The following is a 23,655-nucleotide window of genomic DNA, read 5'->3' as shown; positions in this document are numbered from 1 at the left end:
CATCAGAGATTGAAATCCTGAGAGCTGAGTTTGAAACAGAAAGAGATGGTTGGTCGAAAGAGTTAGAGCAAATGAGACAAGATAAAGCTATGTTGGGGGTTGACATTGACTTTCATTCGTCACAATGTGCAATGTTGAGAAAAGATAAAGAAAAAGGTGAGGATGAGTACAGAGCCTTACAGAAAGATTATCAGGAGTTATATAAATCCCGAAAAACATCAAGACCTAGCCAATCGACGGTACAGATGATCAAAGAATTGAACATCGAGAAAAGACGAGTTGAAGATCTGAAAGGAAAGAATAGCCGTCTACTCAAAAGCCTGGAAAAAGGAAAGCAAAAAATGGAAGATTTGGAGGTCGACAGACGAGAGCGAATTATAAAACACAAGGCTGAACACCGCGAGATCATGAATGAAATGCAAAGAGAAAGGGATCGAGCCAAAGATTTAGAAGAGATGAAGAATGACATCTTTAATAAGTTTGAAGGCGAGAAAAATAGCATGTTCAAAGGATTTGAATCTGAAATGAACCAGTTGATTGCTGAACTTGAAGTCAGAGGCCAAAAGATGGAAGAATCCAATGTTGAAAAAGAAAAATGGGAGCTGGAAAGAAAAAATTTCAACACTAGACTTGAGGTAGAGCAGGAAGTGGCTAGCAATTGGATGCAAAGATGCAGAAACAAAGATGTTCAAATCCAGAAGCTTAATCAAAGAACGCAAGAAGCTCGAACAAAACTTGAAGAGGATTTGGATCAGTCTAGAAACAAAAACTCAGAGTTTAATGCTTACATTTTGCAACTGGAAGAATCATTGTTTCAAGAAAAGGTTCGTCTAGGACCTAATGATCTCAAAGAAAGTAATGAGGAAAATGCTTCACTGCGAAGACGCATTAGAGATCTTGAAAAAATTCTGCACAATTGTCAAGTCAGAATCACTGAGTTAGAGCAAACTCTTGAAGGAACAACTGAACGATGGCAAAAGTCAACTGAGTTCTATGTCGAAAGAAGTGAAGAAAGAAGCAATATGGTGTTCGAGGCCATGGTACAAATGAGCGAGGTTGCCAGATATGTTGGGGAACTAGCTGTTGAAGCCGAAATAATTGAGCATCACGTTGATCCAGTTTCTAAGTGTGGAAAGAAGGTGTCATGGTTAATGAAAGAAATTATAGAGCTTAATAGGAAAGCTATGCCTTATTTGTAGTTCTGAACTATTATAAAGAAACTTTTGTATGCCGATGAAAGTTGTTCTATGACAGTTAACTTTTTGGGATCAATGTTTTTTTCATACATGCATTTTGCATACATTCATCATTCATTTCATAATTTCCGCTATGAATTATTATTTTATTTATTAAGTTAAAATTCATTAATTAAAATTTGAAAAAATAATATTAAAAGATTTTTTAATCGCAGTTACTCTGGCCAAGAGAGAAATACTACATCACTACGGTACTAGACAAGCCACTAAGAGAATTATGGAGGATAAAATACAGCGTATTGAGGAACAGCATCATAAAGAACAAGAAGAAATGAGAATGAAGTTGGAAAAAATTGAAGCCAGCATTGCAAATTCACAAGATAGTATGATGAAGAAGATAGAGGACATGTTTAAAAGGCAGGCTATCAGTGGAAAAATGCCTGAAAATCCTGTATCTTTTGATCAAGAATCTATGTATCCTATAGGTTTTCCACCAGAACCAATTTATCATTCTGGTACTACCCCTATACAAATCAATGCTCGTACATCTGCATTACAAGAAGTCAAACCACATGAAGATCAACAAGTGGATCCTGCATCTTCAAGCAAAAATCCACTTATATCCGATGTGAAAATAGGGGATCTTAATACTGAGCATTTGATCCCAGATTTGAATGAGCTGAATGAGAAACAAAAAGTAAATGAAGAGCTGACCAGACAGATCAAGAGCTTAGAAGAACGAATGAAATCCGTGGAAATAACTGAATCATTCTATGGATTTGATGCTAGTGAGTTAAGTTTGGTTCCAGACCTAATCCTCCCTATCAAGTTCAAAGCTCCCGAATTTGATAAATATAACGGTACTACATGCCCTTCATCCCACATTACTATGTTTTGTCGAAGAATGGCAGGATATGTGAAGGACGAGAAATTGTTAATTCACTGCTTCCAGGATAGTTTGACAGGACCGGCTTTAAAATGGTATACTCAATTGACCAAAGCCAACATTAGATCCTGGAAAGATTTGGCTAAAGCATTTTTAGAGCAGTATCGCCATGTGACAGACATGGTCCCTGATAGATGGACTCTCCAAAACTTGGAGAAAAAGAATAATGAAACATTCAGACAGTATGCCCAGAGATGGCGTGACACTGCGGCTCAAGTTCAACCACCTTTGTCAGAAAAAGAGGCCACAGTTATGTTTGTCCATACATTGAAGGCCCCTTATTTAAATCATCTAATGGGGAATGCAACCAGAAATTTTGCAGATTTGGTCATTTCTGGAGAATTAATTGAAAATGTCTTGAAAAGTGGCAAGATTGAATCGAATGATGGGTCTAGTTCCAAAAGACCTACATACCGGAAAAAGGAGAATGAGGTCAACAATGCCAATTCTTATAGCAAAGATTCATCGAAAAGTGTTACAATAACCCAACCAAGGGTTAAGAAAGAGGAAACAAACACTAATCGAGCAGATTCCAGAGGATCTCGAAAGGAAAATGAAAGGTTATCTTTTACACCTTTACCAGTATCATATGCAGAGGTCTATGATTCGCTGTTAAAAGCAGATGTTATACGGCCCTACCCTTTGGTTCCCATGCAACCACCATTCCCTCCTTGGTATGATAAAAAGGCACACTGTGTTTACCATGAAGGAATTACAGGACATTCTATTGAAAACTGTCTAGCATTCAAAAGGGTGGTTCAAAATTTAATCAACACTGGGAAGTTGGAATTCAATACACCATCCGCATCAAGTCATCCATTGCCAAATCATGGAGATAAAAACGTGAATGCAATTCAGGAAGAGAACAGAAAGAAAGCAAAGACTGACATTTCTGAAATTAAATCTCCATTTGTTTGGATATTCCAACAGCTTTCTTTAGCCGGTATAATTCCACAACAATTCAAGCCAAAGCAGAATGAAGGCAAGAATTATTGTGAATATCATCAGAAGAAAGGGCATAAAATTCAACTATGTCCTGAGTTCAGGGATTTGGTGCAGAAATTGGAACATAAGAGGATTCTAAACCAAGTCAAAGAATAAATGATCCTGTGGTCATTAATGTGAAATCATCCACGGTGATTCCTGCACCAATAAAGCCAAAAGTAGTTATTACCACTCCTCTACCATTTCCATACAAAGATACCCGCAGGGTACCTTGGAATTATACTACCAATGTTTCAATGGTAGGAGGATCTGATTCTCTAACAGAAGAGAAAAAACAGAGTTTGAGTACAACATCGACATCTGAAGCAGTGAGCGAAGTCGGTTTCTTTACGAGAAGTGGGAGATGTTACTCTCCCGAAACATCTAATGCTTCAGAACAAGTGAAAGCAAAAGGAAAAGCCATGGCAATACCTCAGAAGGTATTTGAGGATGAATCCCTTCCAGCATTTAATGAGCCTGTGACAGAAAAACAAGCTCAAGAATTTTTGAAATTTTTGAAACATAGTGAGTATAGTGTGGTTGAACAACTACACAAACAACAAGCGAGAATTTCTATTCTTGATCTATTGATGAATTCAGAAGCGCATAGAAATGCTTTGATGAAAATCCTCAATCAAACATTTATCCCCGAAGATATATCCCTCAATAAACTTGACAGAATTGTGGGACATATAGCCGCCGACAATTACATAACCTTCACAGATGATGAAATACCAGAAGGCGGAATGGGGTCAGTAAAAGCTTTAAACATCACGACACATTGTCATGGTCATGTGTTGCCAGGAGTATTGATTGACAATGGGTCTGCCCTCAATTTGATGCCTCTAGTTACACTTCAAAGAATGCCTCTGGATCAATCACACATGAAGAGTTATCAGAATGTGGTACGAGCCTTTGATGGTACCCAAAAAGAAGTGCTTGGGAAAATGGAAATACCGTTGTTAATTGGACCAGTCGTGTACAGTATTGACTTTGTGGTGATGGACATCCACCCTACATATAATTGTCTATTAGGGAGGCCATGGATTCATTCAGCAGGAGCCGTTCCTTCTTCATTACATCAGAAATTGAAATTTGTTGTTGATGGACAACTCATATGCGTCAGTGCTGAAGAAGAAATCATTGCGTCTGTAACAAGCGATGTTCCATATATCGACACCAATGATGAGGCTCTTGAATGCTCTTTTCGAGCTCTTGAATTTGTAAATGCAACCTTTATTGCAGAAGGAAGCAAAATTCCATATCCCAAATTGTCCAATTGCACCAAGATGACGGTACAACAAACTTTAGGCATCGGAGCTAAAGCTGGGAGAGGTCTAGGAAAGAATCTTCAAGGGATTTCAGTTCCTATCAGTATAAAGATGAAAAAAGACCGTTTTGGGCTGGGATTTAAGCCAAATTTTCAGCAAAAGAACAAAGAGATGAAAAGAAGATGTGAAGACAGAAAAGCAAAATTAAAAGGAGGAGAAATCCTTTGGAAACACATGTCTTTCCCACAGTTGAGGACAACATTCAGATCAGGGGGAACAATTAATGTGGAACAGCAACTTGTTGAAGCCTTTAAAGAAGAAAAGTTGATGAAAGACCAAGACATAGTTGAAGAAGCTATGAATGGATTATTTATCAACATGATCTCGAATGACAACAAGACTGGCAAGTACTTGGATATGATTCGACCATGCCTTCCTGAAGAAACACTCACCAATTGGACCACTGAAGATCTTCCTATAGTTTTTAATATTAATGCAGAGTAATATTCAGAACTAATCTTTATGTTTAGCTCAAAAATATGAAAACTTTTTGTTATCTTGTAAAAGAAATTATGTTAAATATAAGAAATTTTCTTTAAAATTTTCAGATGGCAATCATTCTTTACATTTTATTACATTTTTACATTTCATAAATTTATTATATTCTTTCGTAAATATGTCCGATTTAAATTTGCAGGTGTCACAGTGTTAATAGCATGTGTATTCCTAAATTTAATCCAGTGATAAATTTAGAGCAGCCTATATGTCTGGAAGAAATCAATGGTTGTGAAGATGAACTGGAATGTGATATTCCTACTGAACTATTAAGATTGGTAGAAAAAGAAGACAAACAAATTCTACCCCACAAAGAAAAGGTTGAGACTGTGAATTTGGGAACAGATGAAGACAGAAAAGAGGTGAAAATTGGTACCACTCTGACAGTCCATATAAAACAAGAATTGATAAATCTCCTTCAAGAGTTCAAAGATATATTTGCCTGGTCCTATCAAGATATGCCTGGTTTGAGCACAGATATAGTGATACACAAGCTTCCAATCAATCCAGAATATAAACCAATCCAACAAAAGCTTAGAAGAATGAGGCCAGAAATGTTGTTGCAAATCAAAGAAGAAGTGATGAAACAAATCAATGCAGGTTTCCTACAAGCATCCAAATACCCAGAATGGGTAGCCAACATTGTTCCCGTACCAAAGAAGAATGGGAAGGTTCGAATGTGTGTGGATTACAGAGATCTCAACAAAGCTAGTCCAAAAGATAGTTTTCCATTACCCCACATAGATACATTGGTGGACAATACTGCAGGACACGCATGGTTTTCATTTATGGATGGTTTTTCAGGATATAATCAGATAAAAATGAATCCTGAAGACATAGAAAAAACAACATTTATAACCATGTGGGGCACATTCTGTTATAAAGTGATGCCATTTGGATTGAAAAATGCAGGGGCAACATATCAAAGAGCTATGGTAACTTTGTTTCATGACATGATGCACAAAGAGATTGAAGTATATGTAGATGACATGATTGCCAAATCCAGAACGGAAGAAGAACATATTCAAAATCTGAGAAAGCTTTTTCAGAGATTGAAGAAATATCAATTAAAGCTTAACCCCGCAAAATGCACTTTTGGCGTAACTTCCGGAAAACTTTTGGGATTTGTGGTCAGCAAAAAAGGAATCGAGATTGATCCAGATAAAGTCAAAGCAATTCAAGATCTTCCACCACCCAATACAAAAAAAGAAGTTCGAGGCTTTTTGGGGAGATTAAATTATATATCTCGGTTCATTTCTCAATTGACTGACAAATGTGATCCAGTGTTCAAATTACTTCGAAAGAACAACCCTGAAGTCTGGAATGAAGAATGTCAGGAAACTTTGGATATTATTAAGAAATATTTATCCAATGCCCCAATTTTAGTATCACCAATGCCTGATAGACCATTAATTCTCTATTTGACGGTCTTCGAAAATTCGATGGGATGTGTACTAGGACAGCATGATGAATCAGGAAGGAAAGAAAAAGCTATTTATTATCTGAGCAAGAAATTTACCGATTGTGAAGTTCGATATCCACCAATACAAAAATTATGTTGTGCTTTGGTGTGGACTACTCGAAGACTCAGACAATATATGTTATACCATACTACTTGGTTGATATCAAAACTTGATCCTTTGAAATTCTTAATGGAATCACCAGCTTTGACAGGCAGAATGGCTAGATGGCAGATGTTATTATCTGAGTTTGATATTATCTATGTCAACCAAAAAGCGATAAAAGGAAGTGTCATAGCTGATTTTCTCGCCAGTCGTGTATCAAATGATTATCAGCCTTTGAACTTCAATTTTCCCGATGAAGATTTGTTGTGCATATCCATGAATGAAGAAATCAGAATAAATGATGAATTTGCAACTTGGAAGCTTTATTTTGATGGAGCATCTAATGCTTTGGGACGAGGAATCGGGGCAGTGTTGATTTCTCCAGAAAATGTTTATTATCCCTTTACAAGCAGACTGGAGTTCTTTTGTACCAATAATATGGCGGAATATGAAGCTTGTGTCATGGGGTTAAAAGCAGCTATAGAAAGAAAAATCAAATTTCTCAAGATATATGGAGATTCATCTTTGGTGGTGTATCAATTGCGAGGAGAATGGGAAACAAAAGATCCCAAATTATTGGAATACCGAAATTTTACACTCGAATTAGTGAAAGAATTTGAGAGAGTTACCTTCAATTATCTCCCTCGAGAAGAAAATCAAATGGCAGATGCTTTGGCTACATTAGCTGCTATGTTTCAGGCAACTAAGAAATTTGATATGATGCCAATCAAAATGCAAGTATATGAAATTCCTGCACATTGTTATAGTGTGGAAGAAGAGGTAGATGGTAAACCATGGTATCATGATATCCTGCAATATATCAAAAATCAAACTTATCCACCAAATGCATCAGAAATTGATAAAAGAACCTTGAGAAGAATGGCTGCTGGATATTTTCTTGATGGAGAGATTATGTATAGAAGAAGCAGTGATCAAATGCTATTGAGATGTTTAAATACTAGCGAAGCTCGAAACGTCATTGAAGAAGTACACAGTGGAATATGTGGAACACATGCAAATGGTCTTTCCATGGCCAGAAAAATAATGAGATATGGATACTATTGGGCTACCATGCACACAGATTGCATTGATTATGCAAGGAAATGTCATAAATGCCAGATATATGCAGACAAGATTCATGTACCCCCATCTCCTCTACATGTAATGACAGCACCTTGGCCATTTTCTATGTGGGGAATAGATGCCATTGGGGCAATTACACCAAAAGCATCAAATGGACATTGCTTCATCCTTGTGGCAATTGATTATTTTACCAAATGGGTTGAAGCTGCTTCATACACTAATATTAAGAGGTCCACAGTCTGCAAGTTCATAAAGAAAGAGATAGTTTGCCGATATGGCCTACCAGAGAGGATCATTACAGATAATGCTCTGAACCTGAACAACAAAATGATGACCGAACTTTGTACACAGTTTAAGATCAAACATGCAAATTCAGTGGCATATCGTCCAAAGATGAATGGGGCAGTTGAAGCAGCAAATAAGAACATCAAGAGAATCATTACAAAGACTACTGAAACTTACAAAGATTGGCACGAGAAGTTACCTTTTGCTCTATATGCATACCGAACTACTGTTCGAACATCTACTGGGGCAACACCGTTTTCTTTAGTCTACGGGATGGAAGCAGTCTTACCAATTGAAGTTGAGATTCCATCGCTTCGAATATTGAGAGAAACAAAATTGGATGAATCTGAATGGATCCAAGCTAGAGTTGATCAATTAAACCTTATTGAGGAGAAAAGATTGAAAGCTATTTGCCATGGACAGATGTATCAGAAACGGATGATGAAGTCTCATGACAAAAAAGTACATCCAAGAGAATTCCAAGAGGGTGATCTAGTATTAAAAAAGATTTTGCCTATACATAAAGATTTCCGTGGGAAATGGATGCCTAATTGGGAAGGACCATATGTTGTGAAAAAGGCCTTTTCCGGAGGAGCGTTGATCTTGGCAGAAATGGATGGAAAAATTCTGAGAAATCCAATAAACTCGGATTCTGTCAAGAAATATTATGCTTGAAAAAAAAAAAAAAAAAAAAAAGAAGAGAAAAAGAAAGAAAAAATAGAAAATGAAAAAAGAGAAGAAAAAGAAAGGGGGTCAAGGTGAAAACCCGCAAAGGGCATCTTGTAACCAAAGGAAGGATCTGAGTTGAAAACCTGAAAAGGCGGCTCAAATGCAGTTTGATATTAGGCATCTGGCAATTGAACTCTCTTAAGATTTTGATAGTTTGGAAGAAGCTTCACATCTACAAGCATTTTGACAACGATTGAGATCTTCCAGACAAAGGCTTACATCATTACTCTAAGTTGTGTCAACTTGATTAATTTAGAAATACTTATGCTCATAATTTGTTGAGACATTTGAATTTTTATCATTATTATGTTTGCCAGAACTTTGAATACAATTTTATCTATTTCAAGTTCAATTTATTTGAGATTTAATTTATTTTTGGAAATTCAATTTATTCTTTTCTATTGAATTAACATAATTTTGAAATAAATTAAAGATTTCTGAATATCACTTTATGTTAATACTTTTAAATACATGGAATACAAAATAGGCAAATCATCACTAGCTTAAAGTCATGAACATCAAGATTGTTACAAGTGGTGATACCGACAACAAGGTCGAATCCGCCAAATCTACTCATCAATTGTTCCAACCGATCACCATTCAGTTCTTGCACATCTGTTTTCAAGGATATACTAAAACAGTAGAAGATGATCTTTGCATTATTGATTCCAGCAAAAAGAAACAAGACATTGATATCACTGGGAAACATGTTTCTATACAGATCCTTATATATGGTTTTTAAGGAAACCTAGAAGCATTTCCACCTCATCAGGTTCAAGTGGAGTAACTTTATTCCTTCCAACCCATACTAGATTCCATTTTCAGCACTCATCAAGAACATACTTCTGGACACTCGAAGGTGGCTCATTGTCATAAGCTTCAGAAGCCTTACAGACCCTTTCTGTCAATTCGGCACTTCCTGGACATGTTTATAAACAATTCAACCTTTTATATGTGCTCAATAGCATCTTCTGGAAGTGTTCTTTGAGTTATCTGATCTGGTTGGACAGAACATAGCATCTTCTGGAAGTGTTCTTTGAGTTATCTGATCTGGTTGGACAGAACATAGCATCTTCTGGAAGTGTTCTTTGAGTTATCTGATCTGGTTAGAAGAACATAGCATCTTCTGGAAGTGTTCTTTGAGTTATCTGATCTGGTTAGAAAAACATAGCATCTTCTGGAAGTGTTCTTTGAGTTATCTGATCTGGTTAGAAGAATATAGCATCTTCTGGAAGTGTTCTTTGAGTTATCTGATCTGGTTAGAAGAACATAGCATCTTCTGGAAGTGTTCTTTGAGTTATCTGATCTGGTTGGACAGAACATAGCATCTTCTGGAAGTGTTCTTTGAGTTATCTGATCTGGTTTAGAAGAACATAGCATCTTCTGGAAGTGTTCTTTGAGTTATCTGATCTGATTGGACAGAATCAAGCATTTAATTTGGAAGATGAATTTGCCAATAGCATCTTCTGAAAGTGTTCTTTGAGTTATTTGATCCGAAGAAGTGCATCAGCAGCCTTAGTCATTTGATCCGATGAGCTGTTATCAGAATCAACATGTTGCCTGAATGCAAGCTTTTCAAGAGCCTATACAATTGAGTTTTATTATCAAGAAATTTTTGGTGACATTATATCTACCTCTACATTTGTCAAAAAGGATAGATTTTATGATTTGAAGAAGAAAGATTTATTGGGTTTCTACAATTGAAGAAATACTCAGTTCACCAATTTGAAATCAAATAACTTAACATTCATGCATCATATTTTAGGTGTTTACAAAAATAGATGCATTTTCATTCATTTTTATTCTTGTTGAATTGTTAACAGGAATTTCAAAGATTTTAGCAAAGATTTGAATTCATCACTTGATGGATCAACATTTCCAGAGAAAGTTCATAATGAGAAGAACTCATCTGAAGAAGGAAGAAGAAGTTCATAATGAGAAGAACTTGTTCAACTTTTTTGTTTAAATTCATCATTTGATGGATCATCTTTTCCAGAGAAAGTTCATAATGAGAAGAACTCATCTGAAGAAGGAAGAAGAAGTTCATAATGAGAAGAACTTGTTCAACTTTTTTGTTTAAATTCATCATTTGATGGATCATCTTTTCCAGAGAAAGTTCATAATGAGAAGAACTCATCTGAAGAAGGAAGAAGAAGTTCATAATGAGAAGAACTTGTTCAACCTTTTGCTTGAATCCATCATTTGGTGGATCATCTTTTCCAGAGAAAGTTCATAATGAGAAGAACTCATCTGAAGAAGGAATAAGAAGTTCATAATGAGAAGAATTTGTTCAACCTTTTACCTGAATCCATCATTTGGTGGATCATCTTTTCCAGAGAAAGTTCATAATGAGAAGAACTCATCTGAAGAAGGAAGAAGAAGTTCATAATGAGAAGAACTTGTTCAACTTTTTGTTTAAATTCATCATTTGATGGATCAACATGGCCAAAGAAAGTTCATGAATGAGAAGAACTCATCTGAAGAAGGAAGAAGAAGTTCATAATGAGAAGAGCTTGTTCAACCTTTGTTTGATATCATCTGAAGAAAGAAGAGAAAGTTCATAATGAGAAGAACTCATCAAGAGCTTATTCAACCTTTTGAATGACTCTATCACAGAAAAGAGGTCATCATCATCCCCAGCAGAGAGTTCATAATAAGAAAAACTTATTTGGAGAGAGAGAAGAATTTACTCAATATCTCCATTATAATCAAAGTAAAGTCAAATGGATAAAAAATTTTATTATCTTTTCATCTTTGCCCTATTCTTGTTAACACAAGAATGAGCAAAGAGGGGCAGCTGAAGATACTATTTTTTATCCATTTTATTATTATTATTATTAATATTAATATTGTTATTATCATTATTAATATTATTATTATTATTATTATTATTATTTAACAAATAATTACAACTGGACCGGCCCAGTTACAAGCCAACTAGAACCGGTCCAGCCAACCAGAAACCCTAAAAGGTTTCAGCTAGGGTTTCTAAACCCTAGCCACACCCAGCCGCCTCTGATGGTTCCAGATCCCAGCCGCCGCCTCACTGCCAAGTGGTCCAATGGCCCACTGCCGACGCCTCCGCCGCTGCCACGTCCCGAATGGAGGATCTAGAAGATCAACGTCGGCCGTCCACACCAAGGCTACGGAGTGAGTCACCACTGGTAGTCCGGTGACTCACCGAAGCCCTCTCTTTGGACCGGTCCGATGACCGCACCGGTGGTGGCTATAAAAGCCACCACCCACCTGCGAAGAGAAGGGACAGAGACAGAGACAGAAACAGAAACCAAAAAAAAAACAGAGAAAGGAAAACAAACAAACTACCAACGATCTCAGTCAGCATCAACCACAGCAAGGAAAAAGAGAGAAGAAAGACAAAAGCTTACCCTGTCACCGGAGAGCCCCAACCGTCGCCGGATCTCACCAAAACTTCAAAAAGCCGAAGGTATTTTTTGTAGATTTGCTCTGATAGGGATTGTTTTAAGGGAAACAGTCATCGGAACCATCAATAAGATGGTCCGATCTATCTTTAGGAGTAAAAAATATTTTTTCCGGCCACCGGATGCGGTGGCCGGCGGCGAGGTCAACACCGGCGAACGGTTGTCGGCCGGTGTGCTTCTCTCAGTTTTAGAGAGAAGCGAGAGAATTCTGATTTCTCTCAGAGAAGAGAGAGAAAGGGAAGAAAGAAAATGAGGACTGGCCCTTCGGGCCAGCCGATTTTGGGCATTAAATAGCCCTTCCCAAACGACGTCGTTTTGGGAAGGGCTATTCGCGTAATTACGAAATAATTAAACCCCTTCCGCAGTCCTTCATAGTTGTAAATTTTATATTCTGGTCACTAAACTGAATTTATAAAAGTTTTAATTTAGTCTTCGAATTTTAACTTCTTTTATTTTAGTCCTTTTTATATTTAGGATAAATGACAAATTTAATCCTTTAATTTTAATAAATAATATTTTAATCCCTAGCTTATATTTTTAATTTATTTGAATCTAATATCCGAATTTTAGATGATTTTATTTCAGTCACTAAATAAATAAAAATAAAAAATAACATATTTAATCCCTATAGTTTTGATTAATTATAAATTAGATTTTTTAATTTTATTGTTACTGCAATTTAGTCATTTATTTTATATGTTTTAATTTATTTTATTGTTTTTAAATATTGTTTTAATAGAATTATTCTTTTATTATATTGTTAAATATTTTGATATATATTCATAAATATATATATAATAAATATTAATTTCTAAACATTTATTTTTAATATCGAAGAAAAGGACAGTCTTAATACAACTGGATGTCCTATTCTGATGTTTTAAAATTAAACAATATTATTTAAATTAATATTTATCAATATCAAAGAAAAGAGCTGTCTTAAGGCACCTAGAAGTTCTTTTCTGATATTTTTAAATAAATAAATATTTTTTATATAATTTTGAAATAATAGGATCATAAATTAAATATATTTTTGAATTTTTAAATAATAGAGACAATTTATAATTAAAAAGTACCAATTTTGGGCGTTGTAGGGGTGCTAATCCTTCCCTAAACGTAACCGACCACGAATCCCTTTTTATTATTAAAAAGAACGAATTTTTGGTTATAAAACGCAGATCAGTTCATCTTTTAAATATGGTTTTCTTAAAAACTATTTTAAAAGAAAATTTTTAGGTATTCGACCTACCTAATCTAAAAGGTCGATGGCGACTCACAAATTATTCTCAAAATTATTTATTAACATCAATTTCCCCACCAATTTTAATATTTCGTGCCCGGACGAAAACCGGTTACGACAGTTATGATTATCAGGACAAACATAAAATTTTATATTAAAAAGGTGAAAATATTCATTAATATTTCGATTCATCCTTAATTATTGCTTTTAATAAATTATTGATGTACTTTGAGCAACTCATGTGGATGCATTTAAGACGATGTAGTCCAGCAAATGATCAATTTAACCATTATTTTCACTATTAAAAGAACCATTATTTAAAAGTTGTAAAAAAAGTAGTTAGGGTCAAATTGTATTCAACAAAAGTTCAAGTTCCAACTTGTATATAGAATGCAGGGGCCAAAATGTATATTAAAGTGGATAGTTTAACACAAATACACAATTGAAGTGATATTATGGGAATTTTAGCAAGAAAATGATCGCACATGTAGGTCACGTGCGATTCGTCGATCCGTCACTGATTTGGTAAAGTTTTGTTTGTTTATAAATGTAGTATTTCCCTCACCGTTCCCGAATTTTCACGGCGGGAATTGTGAAAAAAAATAATAGAATAAAATATTTGACGATGATTTTGCTTGTGATTCACGGCGTAAACCGTGGGTGGATGGGGACGACGAATTTAAGAGGCGCGTGAGAGACAGCAACCAATAACGAGGGCCAGGGGGCCAGTGCCGACAGTCTACGTTGAGGGGACAACCACCACATAATTCCCTTAGCCGCAAAATTCCACGTTTCCCACCTCCAGTTTCAACGCTATTCCATTTCTTAATTTTACTCTTATTATTTTTAGCTAATTAAATCGTTCTATATTTTAACACGACGTTAACAGCTTAACGAGATGCCACTAATTTCAAATAGGATACATTATAGCATCGATAACTTTATTTTATATTTCCACGTATTTATTATTACAATCTATAAAAGAATAAAATTTTATTGACGACAATAAATAAGTTATACATCATTTATAAATTATTTTTTATTTAAATAAAGAGTATAATCGATAAAAATAATAATCACTATTTAGTAGTATTAGTAATAAAAAGATAAATGATAAAAGAGAGAGAGAAATTCTTTTTCTCTATGTCACATGGATTTATATATAAACTTTTAATGTTTATGTCAGATATAAAGTTACGATTTATAATATCTACTTGTAAATTGATAAAAGTGATTATATTAAAAGGTCATAATTGAATAAAAATTATAAAAAATTAAAAGTTTCAAAAAAATTCGGAGATGTAATCTAGCGTGACAGACGGAAGATGTATAATAAATTTAAATTCATCTTATCTTTTGAATTATAGATTTGACGGAGACAATTCAATTTAAGCATTATATTAAAAAATAATTAAATACAAAATTGATCCGAAGAATCAAATTCGCTCAAATAAAATAATCTTTGATTACAAGTTTAAGAAACATTTATATATCAAACTATTAATGAAACCATCTTTGTGAGTGCAACAGAAATGAGTTTTATTGTGGGAAGTTCTACGGTGCAGCACCTTAATGTAAGGTGATATCGATTTTGTTATTATTTAAATAATTAAATCGGTAAAAAATTACCGGTAATATTATTATTATTGTCTAAAACGTCATTTTTTAAATATTTTCGGTTATTTTTTAGGGCCTAATAATGTTTCTAGTTATTTTTTTGGCGTCTAATAATGTTTCCGGTCATTCTTTCGAAAATCCGATTAAAACGTCCAATAATAACAAAACCGGTCATTTTTAGCGCCTAATAATATTTTCGATCATTTTTTTTTACTGATTTTTTATTTAAACAATAACAAAACCGGTAGCGTTTTTTTAACCGTATATTAATTTCCTTTTTAATGTAGGATCCAGTTTACTTGTACTAAAACTAACATTTTAACTTTGCAATATATGGCCCATCTTGAATTGAATGAATTGTAATAGGCCTGGACTGTAACTCAATGGTCAAGTCCCGCCGGTTCAGGAAACATAGAGTCGTGGTCCATCCCAATTAGATTTTACAATGTCATTTGTACTAAATAGTAGAGAAATATATACAATTTTTTTATTTATTTAATTTAATCAAAACATTTTTATTAATATATATAATAATATTCGTTATCATATAATACGAAAGAGGAAACATTAATCATATTATTTAAAATTGTTATATTTATTGAAATATAAAATTTGTTAAACTTTCTTTATTCTTTGGTCGTAATAACAAGAAAATTTTTGCAAATTTTCTTAATTCTACCTTTATTAGAGTATCTAACAAAATCATATTTATACTTGAATTGAAACATGTCTCGTATCATCAAATGTTCGATTAATTTCATTGAACGTTATAATCTTGATTATGTCAATATCTACGACTTTATAAGAAATATTATTTATCCAAAATAATATCGTATATAACCACAATTTTAGTCTTATTTACAGGTGAGAGGAAAGGAGACTATAGAGAAAGTAAGGGAAGTGCTCTTCGTGATAATAGAACCCAAGATCTAAAAGAATATACCGGAACAAAAAACTAATAGCTTGACCTATCAGCCAAATGTACTTATTTCTATCATCATTTTCTTTTATTGATACGTAGTATATGTAATAAATATTAAAAAAAACGACCAAGTATGTAGCTTACCAAAAATCATAATATATATATATATATATATCAGGTGGTTTGTCTGAAGTTTATTTAAAAAAAAAATCCCTGAGCCCACTCCCCCCGGCCTCTCCTCTTCTCTTGTGTCATGAGATTTATGCGTAATATGTTCTTTGCATATGCATCACTCTGCTATATTTGATTTTATGTTTTCAGTTCTACTGCTTTGTTACTCTGTCTCATATATACTTTCTGTTTTGAAGGAGTTTTTTTAAGCTTTCGGTATAGCAGTAATATTGCCGCTATTTTCCGTTACTCTGCTATTTGGCTATTTGCGGCCGCGACCGGCTGCTATTGTTGTGAGATTTATTCACATAGCTATTTATTCTTCAGCGATGGCGGACGGCGCCTCTTTTGTGAAATAGCGGCAGCGACACCGCTATTTGAAACCCTAGCAATTGTGAAGATAACGGATGGAGATGCAGTACGTTCACAATCTATTCGAGAGACTGCCACTTCTCAAATCCAAGGCTCCTGCTGTTAAATGGTTCAAAAGATGGTAAATTAGACCTCGTTTTGTTATCAATTTTTTTTTATTGCTTTCTGCTATTATTATTTTGCAAATTGAACTCTCTTTTGTTCCAGAGTTGTTTTTCATTTGAATGAGCTATTTTTTATTGTTTTGAGATTTCAAGTATGCCCATTTTTCATTTTTATCTAGCATACATGCAAATTGGATATTTTAACAAAATTTGGAGATGATTTAGTGATCAAATTCTTGCTTTGTATTATAGACAATGATGTGACCCAAAATTTTGTTTAGGGTACCTCAAGATGTTGTAGCAACGGGTGGAAAGTGCATGGTTTTGAAATGGGTAAATGGTGAGTTATATGTTCTTTTCTCTCTGTTTTTCTTTTATTTGCTACTTTTTTGTAATTGTGACCTGATTTATTTTCTTTTGCAATGGAAAAGTATACAGTTCCTATACAAAGCATTATTACTTGTTTAGATTTGGAATAGAAACAGATATTTCGTATCTATGTGGTTGTTTAGAGAAAATTGGAGGTTTGCTTTTTATATCATGTTTAGAAGTGCTTGCGAGGACTTGAATCCTAATCCTTTGTCAGTCTTTGTTTGGTGATAGAAATTTGTCTTTATTCTTTTTCACAATTGATTTCTGGTATTTTTTCTTACGAGGTTCCCTTAACTTTATTTTCACCACATCATAGGGTTGAAGAATAACATATCTCGTATGTTTGGTTTTTTAATTTTATTTTCAGTGATAGATTCTGTGGATACTTTCAAGGCCTTAGAGAGGAGGGGTGAGGTGATTATCCCGTAGAGGATTTTTGATGTCATATTCTTCTTCTTGTTTTTTCCAACCTAACCTTTCTTACTCAATTTGTTTTGTTTAGAGCACACCTTGGAGGCATTGAATGAAAGGGAGAAAGAGCAGGACGCACTGGAACCTGAACCAGAGCCTACTACTGAAGTTCTTTTCCTTTGCAGCTATGAAGGCTGTGGAAAGACATTTATTGATGCTGGTGCTTTGAGGAAGCATTCACACATTCATGGAGAGAGACAATGTGTTTGTCACTATGAGGGTTGTGGGAAGGTATGTTGTATAAAATTACTATTTCTGATGCATGATACTTTCAGATTTATTTTACGAAAGTTCCTCTAAAAATCGCGGTTATAATGAAGCAGTTCTAATTTATGCTTGTTTGGGAAATGTGGAAATGATTAATGTCACCCTGGAAGCGTTTCATTGGTGTCTGTTTCACTCTGTATGTGTGTGTGTTGGCAAATAAATATAGTTTTATTTGGTGGTTGTTAATGTGGTATACTGTTTGTTATTACTGCAGAAATTTTTGGATAGTTCAAAATTGAAAAGACACTTCCACATTCACACTGGAGAGAGAGATTTTGTGTGCCCACACGAAGGTTGTGGTAAGGTGGTAAATCTATCTCATGCTGGTAATCTTTTTCTTGTTAATTTATATACTATATGCTTGTATATATATAGTTTACATACATGTTCCATTACTTGTTTTGTGTATATTCTCTCTGAATGTAAAATCGTGAATTGGTCTATTGTAGACCATAATGGAACTTGGTCAAATTGCCAAGTAGAGCATTTGTGATTTTGTAGACGTAATTTTGCGTGGTGTTGCTTTTATGGGCATGGACATATATGCTTAAGTATAACATATGTTTGTGCTGTATATTTGTTCAAGTTCTAATGGTTTGATTGTGAGAATGACAGGCATTCTCTTTGGATTTTAATCTGAGGTCACCCATGAAAACACATTCACAAGAAAACTATCATATCTGTCCATACCGAGATTGTGGAAAGAGATATGCTCATGAGTACAAGCTAAAGAACCACATTGCACAACACCATGAAAAGGTTTGTGACGTTGCTGTCATAACATGTTCCTGTTTTATATACATGACATTTATGCCATCTTGTTAATATATTCACCTTTGCATTTGGTAGAACCCAACGCCGGAAGTGGCAAAATATGTCCCGCCTGTGGAGAAGATAATTAAAACACCGAAGTCTGCCGGCAGTGCCTATGGTTCTGCATCATCTGATCGCCCTTATGCTTGCCCTTATGAAGGTTGTGAAAAAGCTTACATACATGAATACAAACTAAAACTCCATTTAAGGAGAGAACATCCGGGTCACATGTCAGATTAGAATGCAGAGAACGCCACACCTAATGCTGACAACGAGATGGATGAAGGGAGTGATCATGATGCTTATGCTGGAAAGCGAGTTAATGGGAAAAGTCAGAAACAAAGTAGGGCCAAGCCAAACGTGAAGATGCCTCCTGCAAAGATTGCAAGGCAGAAAGGCATGAGTCCTTCCCCTGCCACTTTACCCATACCCAAAAAGCAATGGCCAGTTAAACAACAAATATTTGAGGAAGAAGATAGCGAAGAAACTGAAGAAGACCGTGAGAATGTAGAGGACGGATGGAGGTATCGGGAAAGCAATGAAGAGGACGACGAAGAGACGGAATATGAAGATTAGAGCAGACAAACATAGCAGTGAATAAATGTAGTGCTGGGTATTTAGCATCCCTTCCCCTCATTTGTTCAATTAGTGTGTCTTGAAATTATAATAATTTTTAATATTTGTAGGCAAAGAGAAGAAAGGTTTATAAACTACTAGTTTGTTTAATGAGATGAAGTGTTATACACCTTAATAAAATTAATGATTTAAATCTGAATTAAATGATTAATGGATCTAATATTTTTTAAAAAGATCTTTGATTGGTAACCCCAGCATCTCAAATTTCGTATGGCCAGCATTTAAAGCTACACAATCGTTTCCTCTACACTCAAACCTCATCTAATTGGCTTATCATCAACCGTCCATCCTGACCCCACCTTATCCACTCTCTCCTCCAACCCTTTCTTTCATTATTTTTTCAGCTCTTACTTCATTAATTTCAAACCTTACCTTTCTTGTACAGCAATGGCAACAACAGCCTCGGCCACACTGTCTTCACCCACATTGGCTGCCGCCACCGTCCGCAGTCCAAGGAGAAGAAGTGCAGTCAATGTGAGTTACATATCAGGATTGAATTCCTTTGGTGGGCTAAAAGCTCACAACAACGTGGTCTCCCTAGGCCAACCAGTGTGCACCGAGCAATCCTTTGCAAAGGTGGTGAGCTCGCTCAAAGCTCCGTCGAGGGGGAAAGGTAGAGGCGGCGGTGGCGCCTTGTATTCGACATGCAACGCGGTCGGAGAGATATTCAGGATTGCAGCAATCATGAATGGACTTGTTCTCGTTGGTGTTGCTGTGGGGTTCGTTCTCCTTCGAATTGAAGCATCTGTGGAAGAGTCTGAGTGAGAATTTAAGCAACTTTTTTTTATTGCTTCATAAATATATCTACTTTTTATTGCACCAATCATGCATATGTAATTCACATTCATTCTTCATGGATGTGGAACTTTGATTGTTTTCAATTTCCAACTAAATTGCACAAACCATGTTAACTCTAATTCCATTGCAGACTGTCAAATACTTGGCATCTACGTTGCTTTAACTCGAGTGATTGAGGATACATATGCATGTTCAATGTTTGTTTTTAAACTTATATCTAAATATATCACATTATTTATTTCTAGTTAAGGGTTCTCGTATGAATTCAACTATATTATAATTTCAAGAGAGTTCAAATCAATTTGTTTTTAAAGTTATTTTGATGGATTATTAATTACTATAAATTTTTATAATCAAATCTAGAATCTAATATATAATATGTTAACTTTTTAAAATACAATCGTCGCTTGGCTGACATTGTTATTATTGCAACACTCAAAAGATCATAGGTTCGAGTAAAAGCGTAATAATCTCATGTTGTAGGATTTTTCAGTTACGCAGTTGTGGAAACCCCCAACGACCGAAAATATAGTGTGTTTATGAGGTGTTTGGTGTCGTTTCAGTACTGCATTTTGTCTTACGGGACCCTAATAGAGTCTCAAATGAGAAGAGCATGATTCATAGATCGTTAGCTTACCTCGTATGTTGAGCCACTGTGTATGGTTCACCTAAATTGTTTGACATAGAGTCACAGGGACCAATTGAAGGGCTTGGAAAAGTTGAAGGAGCAAATGGAGAAGAAATGTTCAATTAGAGAATGGAATAAGTGAAAGAGGCTCTCATAAATATCTCTGCCAAAAAACTCGAAATCTAGGATAGGGACTAAGTTGGAAGAATTGTAAAGTATGGGAGGCAAATGAGTAATTTTCTAAAATAAGTAAAAATTCAGAAGTTTCAATATTTTTCATTAAAAGTATGATGGATATACCAACAACCAGTTGGTCTAGTGGGATGAAGCATTAAATTCCTTAAGTAAGGTCAATGGTTCGAATCTTGACGTTTGTGAATGAAACAAGCTGGGTTAGGAGAGTCACCGTTGTCTTTGCAGTACCCGATCTATATTAGTCAATCAATAGATCGAATACTAGTGATTAATTCAAAAAAAGTATGATGGTTATTATTTCACCAGTCTTGAAGTGATTTGGGTCCAAAAAGAGGTTAAATTGAAGAGAATACAAAATTTTAGAGATTAAATTATAAATTTTGCAAAATTAAAAAAAATGAATTTGAAGAATCTAGTTCATTTCTAAATATTAGTTATGGATTAAATTGAGATAAATTTAGATGATGAAGCCTAAATTTATTTTTTATTAGATTTTATTCTAGAAATTATGGAAAAAGAAAAAAGACTAAATTATAACATGCTTCAAATTAATCTACCACATGATATGTTAAACTTTAAAAAATTTATGAGAATTTAATTATAAAAGTAAAAAAAAAAGTTGAGAAAGTTGATGTTGAGAAAAAGAATAAAGAATTAATGTATTTATATTAGTTATGTATGTAAAGTAAGTGTTATTATTTAGCTATATGATTTTTTAATAGTTTGGGATGTTTATAAACAAGCTCGTATTTGAGCATAGGCAAGAGAGACACCTGCCCAGGGCCCCTACTTGCCCGAGAGTCAAAATTGTAAAATTCATATATAATTAAAAAATAATAAATTATTTGTTTAGTTACTCATCTATTATTTTATTTTTGTTATTTTTTTAAAAATTATACTTAACGTTAAATTTTAATTGTGTTGGTTATCCATCATTAAAAATCAAGAACGATATTGATATGATATTTTAAAATTATTTTTTCTTTTCATTAAAATTATTATTTTTATTTTTTTGCTATTAGGGGTGCACTTTGAGCAATTGTTTATGCCCCTCATTTTGTATGGGGCTCATAATTTTTTATAATATTGTTTATTTTGTAATTTAACCCTTTAATTTTCTTTAATTTTAGTTTTTTATCCTTATAATTGAGGTCCCTAATTTTTGTAATCCTACATTTTATCTTTATAATGGTGGCTCTTAATTTTTTTCAATCCCATTTTTTTACATATATAATTAATGATCTTAAGTTTTTCAATCCCACATTGTACCTTTATAATTAAGCTCCTGCTTTTTTAATTCTCGCTTTTTTCCCTTTATAATTGAGGTCCCTAATTTTTTCAATCCTATTTTTTACTCATAATTTAGGTCCCTAATTTTTTTCAACATCACTTTTTACCTTTAAAATTGATGCCCCTATTTTTTTTTATCACTTTTTACCTCTATAATTAAGGTCTCTAATTTTTTCAATTATACTTTTTACTTTTATAGTTTAGGCCCCTAATTTAATCATTTTTATACGATATATTAACGTAATATTAAATTAATTATTCAAAGTATTAGAATATACTTTCATTTTATAAGGGTCTATCTTTTAGTTTCGCTCAGGATACTGAAAATGTCTGAGATAACTATGCATTTATTAGATAGTTTATTAAACGTACTAAAAAATAATTTACAAACAAATTTATTTTTTTGTTGCTCTTACAATTTAATTTTTTCTATACTTATTATTGAATGCCTAATTTTTATATTCGTCCCATGTCACTGAAATTATATAGCTTTGCCTTTCATGCAACTTGAGATGTCAATATTGAAATGTCTGTTTTGTGTACGAGTGGATAAGGATGAACTTTTCCTCTCCTTTTCCAAAAAGAGAGAATTAGTAAAGGAATTTTCTTAATGTGAAATTATAAATTGCATGATGTGAAATCTGTGGCATTTTCTTAATGTGTTCTTTCCTCTCTGTTAATACTTCAAGATACTACTGCTTCGCTCTAGATTTTGTTAATTCTATCCAGTTGCCTCTCTGCTAGCCTTCTTTTTTAGCTGAATACTAATGATCAATCTACCACTAAACTAGTTAAAAAATTCTTAATTTATAAATAATTTATTTCTCCACTCATTTGATTTATTAATCGATTATTCGGATTAAATATTATAGATATTTATGATAGAAACGATCTTCTTAACTTAATTTACTCCGTTCATAATGTCATAATTTAAATTCGGTTTAAAGAATTTTTAAAAATATCTCAAAGACACCCTCTCAAATATCTTCAATCGCTTTACCATTTTGGCCACCATATATGTAGAATTGTAGCCAACAGATCTGTAAACGTAAAGGCTCGGTAAACCCTTTTGTTGCTTAGCTCTCTTGCCACGTGAACAAATTGAAAGTTGCCAACTTTTCTAGAGAAAACAAAGAAAAAAAAGGGGGTCCTTTTCTTTCCAGGTCTACATGAGATATTCATACACAGGATTGGTGAAATATCATTTTTTTCCATTTTAAATGTATCTAGGGGCGGACCACGCATGGACATGGGTTTTGCATCATGTCCACGTGGATTGTCCTTTTCCAATGAGTCAAAAAACCGAGAGATTTGGCACCGCCATTGAAAACTACAGGTGATGTTGCAAAAACCACAACCCGGAATTCTTGGTTTCTCTCGTTTCTTATATATTATCCCTTTTGCTTCCCCTCTCTCAATTAAAGAAACAGAGAAAAAGCAAAAGCTTATAAACAAATTCCAGAGGGAAAAAAAATGTCTGCAGTTGTTGGTGAGTGGATAGATGAGGTAGCAGCGAAGCTTAAAGAGAAGGTTCAAGCAAGAAAGCCTTTCATGTCGATGAGGGCTAAAAAAGAGCAGCAGTTCGCCAAGGAAAGTGGGGTTGAAGAGAAGGAAGCTTCAAAAGATGATGCTAACGAAACTACAATGTCAGAAGCTACTGTCTGTTTGCTTATGGACCGGTTTGTACCTTGGTGATTGAAGAGAA

General features: G+C 34.2%; 1 protein-coding gene and 1 pseudogene across 1 annotated transcript; both read left to right on the top strand.

The window, feature by feature from the left end:
- The first annotated feature begins 16,283 nt into the window (after positions 1-16,283).
- LOC120201673 lies at positions 16,284-19,094 on the top strand (annotated as a pseudogene).
- A 233-nt stretch (positions 19,095-19,327) lies between these two features.
- On the top strand, positions 19,328-19,828 carry LOC120201626. The gene has a single exon (XM_039202202.1). It carries the CDS (start codon positions 19,427-19,429, stop codon positions 19,802-19,804), a length of 378 nt encoding a protein of 125 aa, XP_039058133.1. The 5' UTR covers positions 19,328-19,426; the 3' UTR covers positions 19,805-19,828.
- Positions 19,829-23,655: the final 3,827 nt, after the last annotated feature.

The sequence above is a fragment of the Hibiscus syriacus genome, unplaced genomic scaffold, assembly GCF_006381635.1.
Source record: "Hibiscus syriacus cultivar Baekdansim isolate YM2019G1 unplaced genomic scaffold, ASM638163v2 tig00007895_pilon, whole genome shotgun sequence".
Classification (NCBI taxonomy): domain Eukaryota; kingdom Viridiplantae; phylum Streptophyta; class Magnoliopsida; order Malvales; family Malvaceae; genus Hibiscus; species Hibiscus syriacus.
This window is presented reverse-complemented; position numbering and strand designations above follow the sequence as displayed.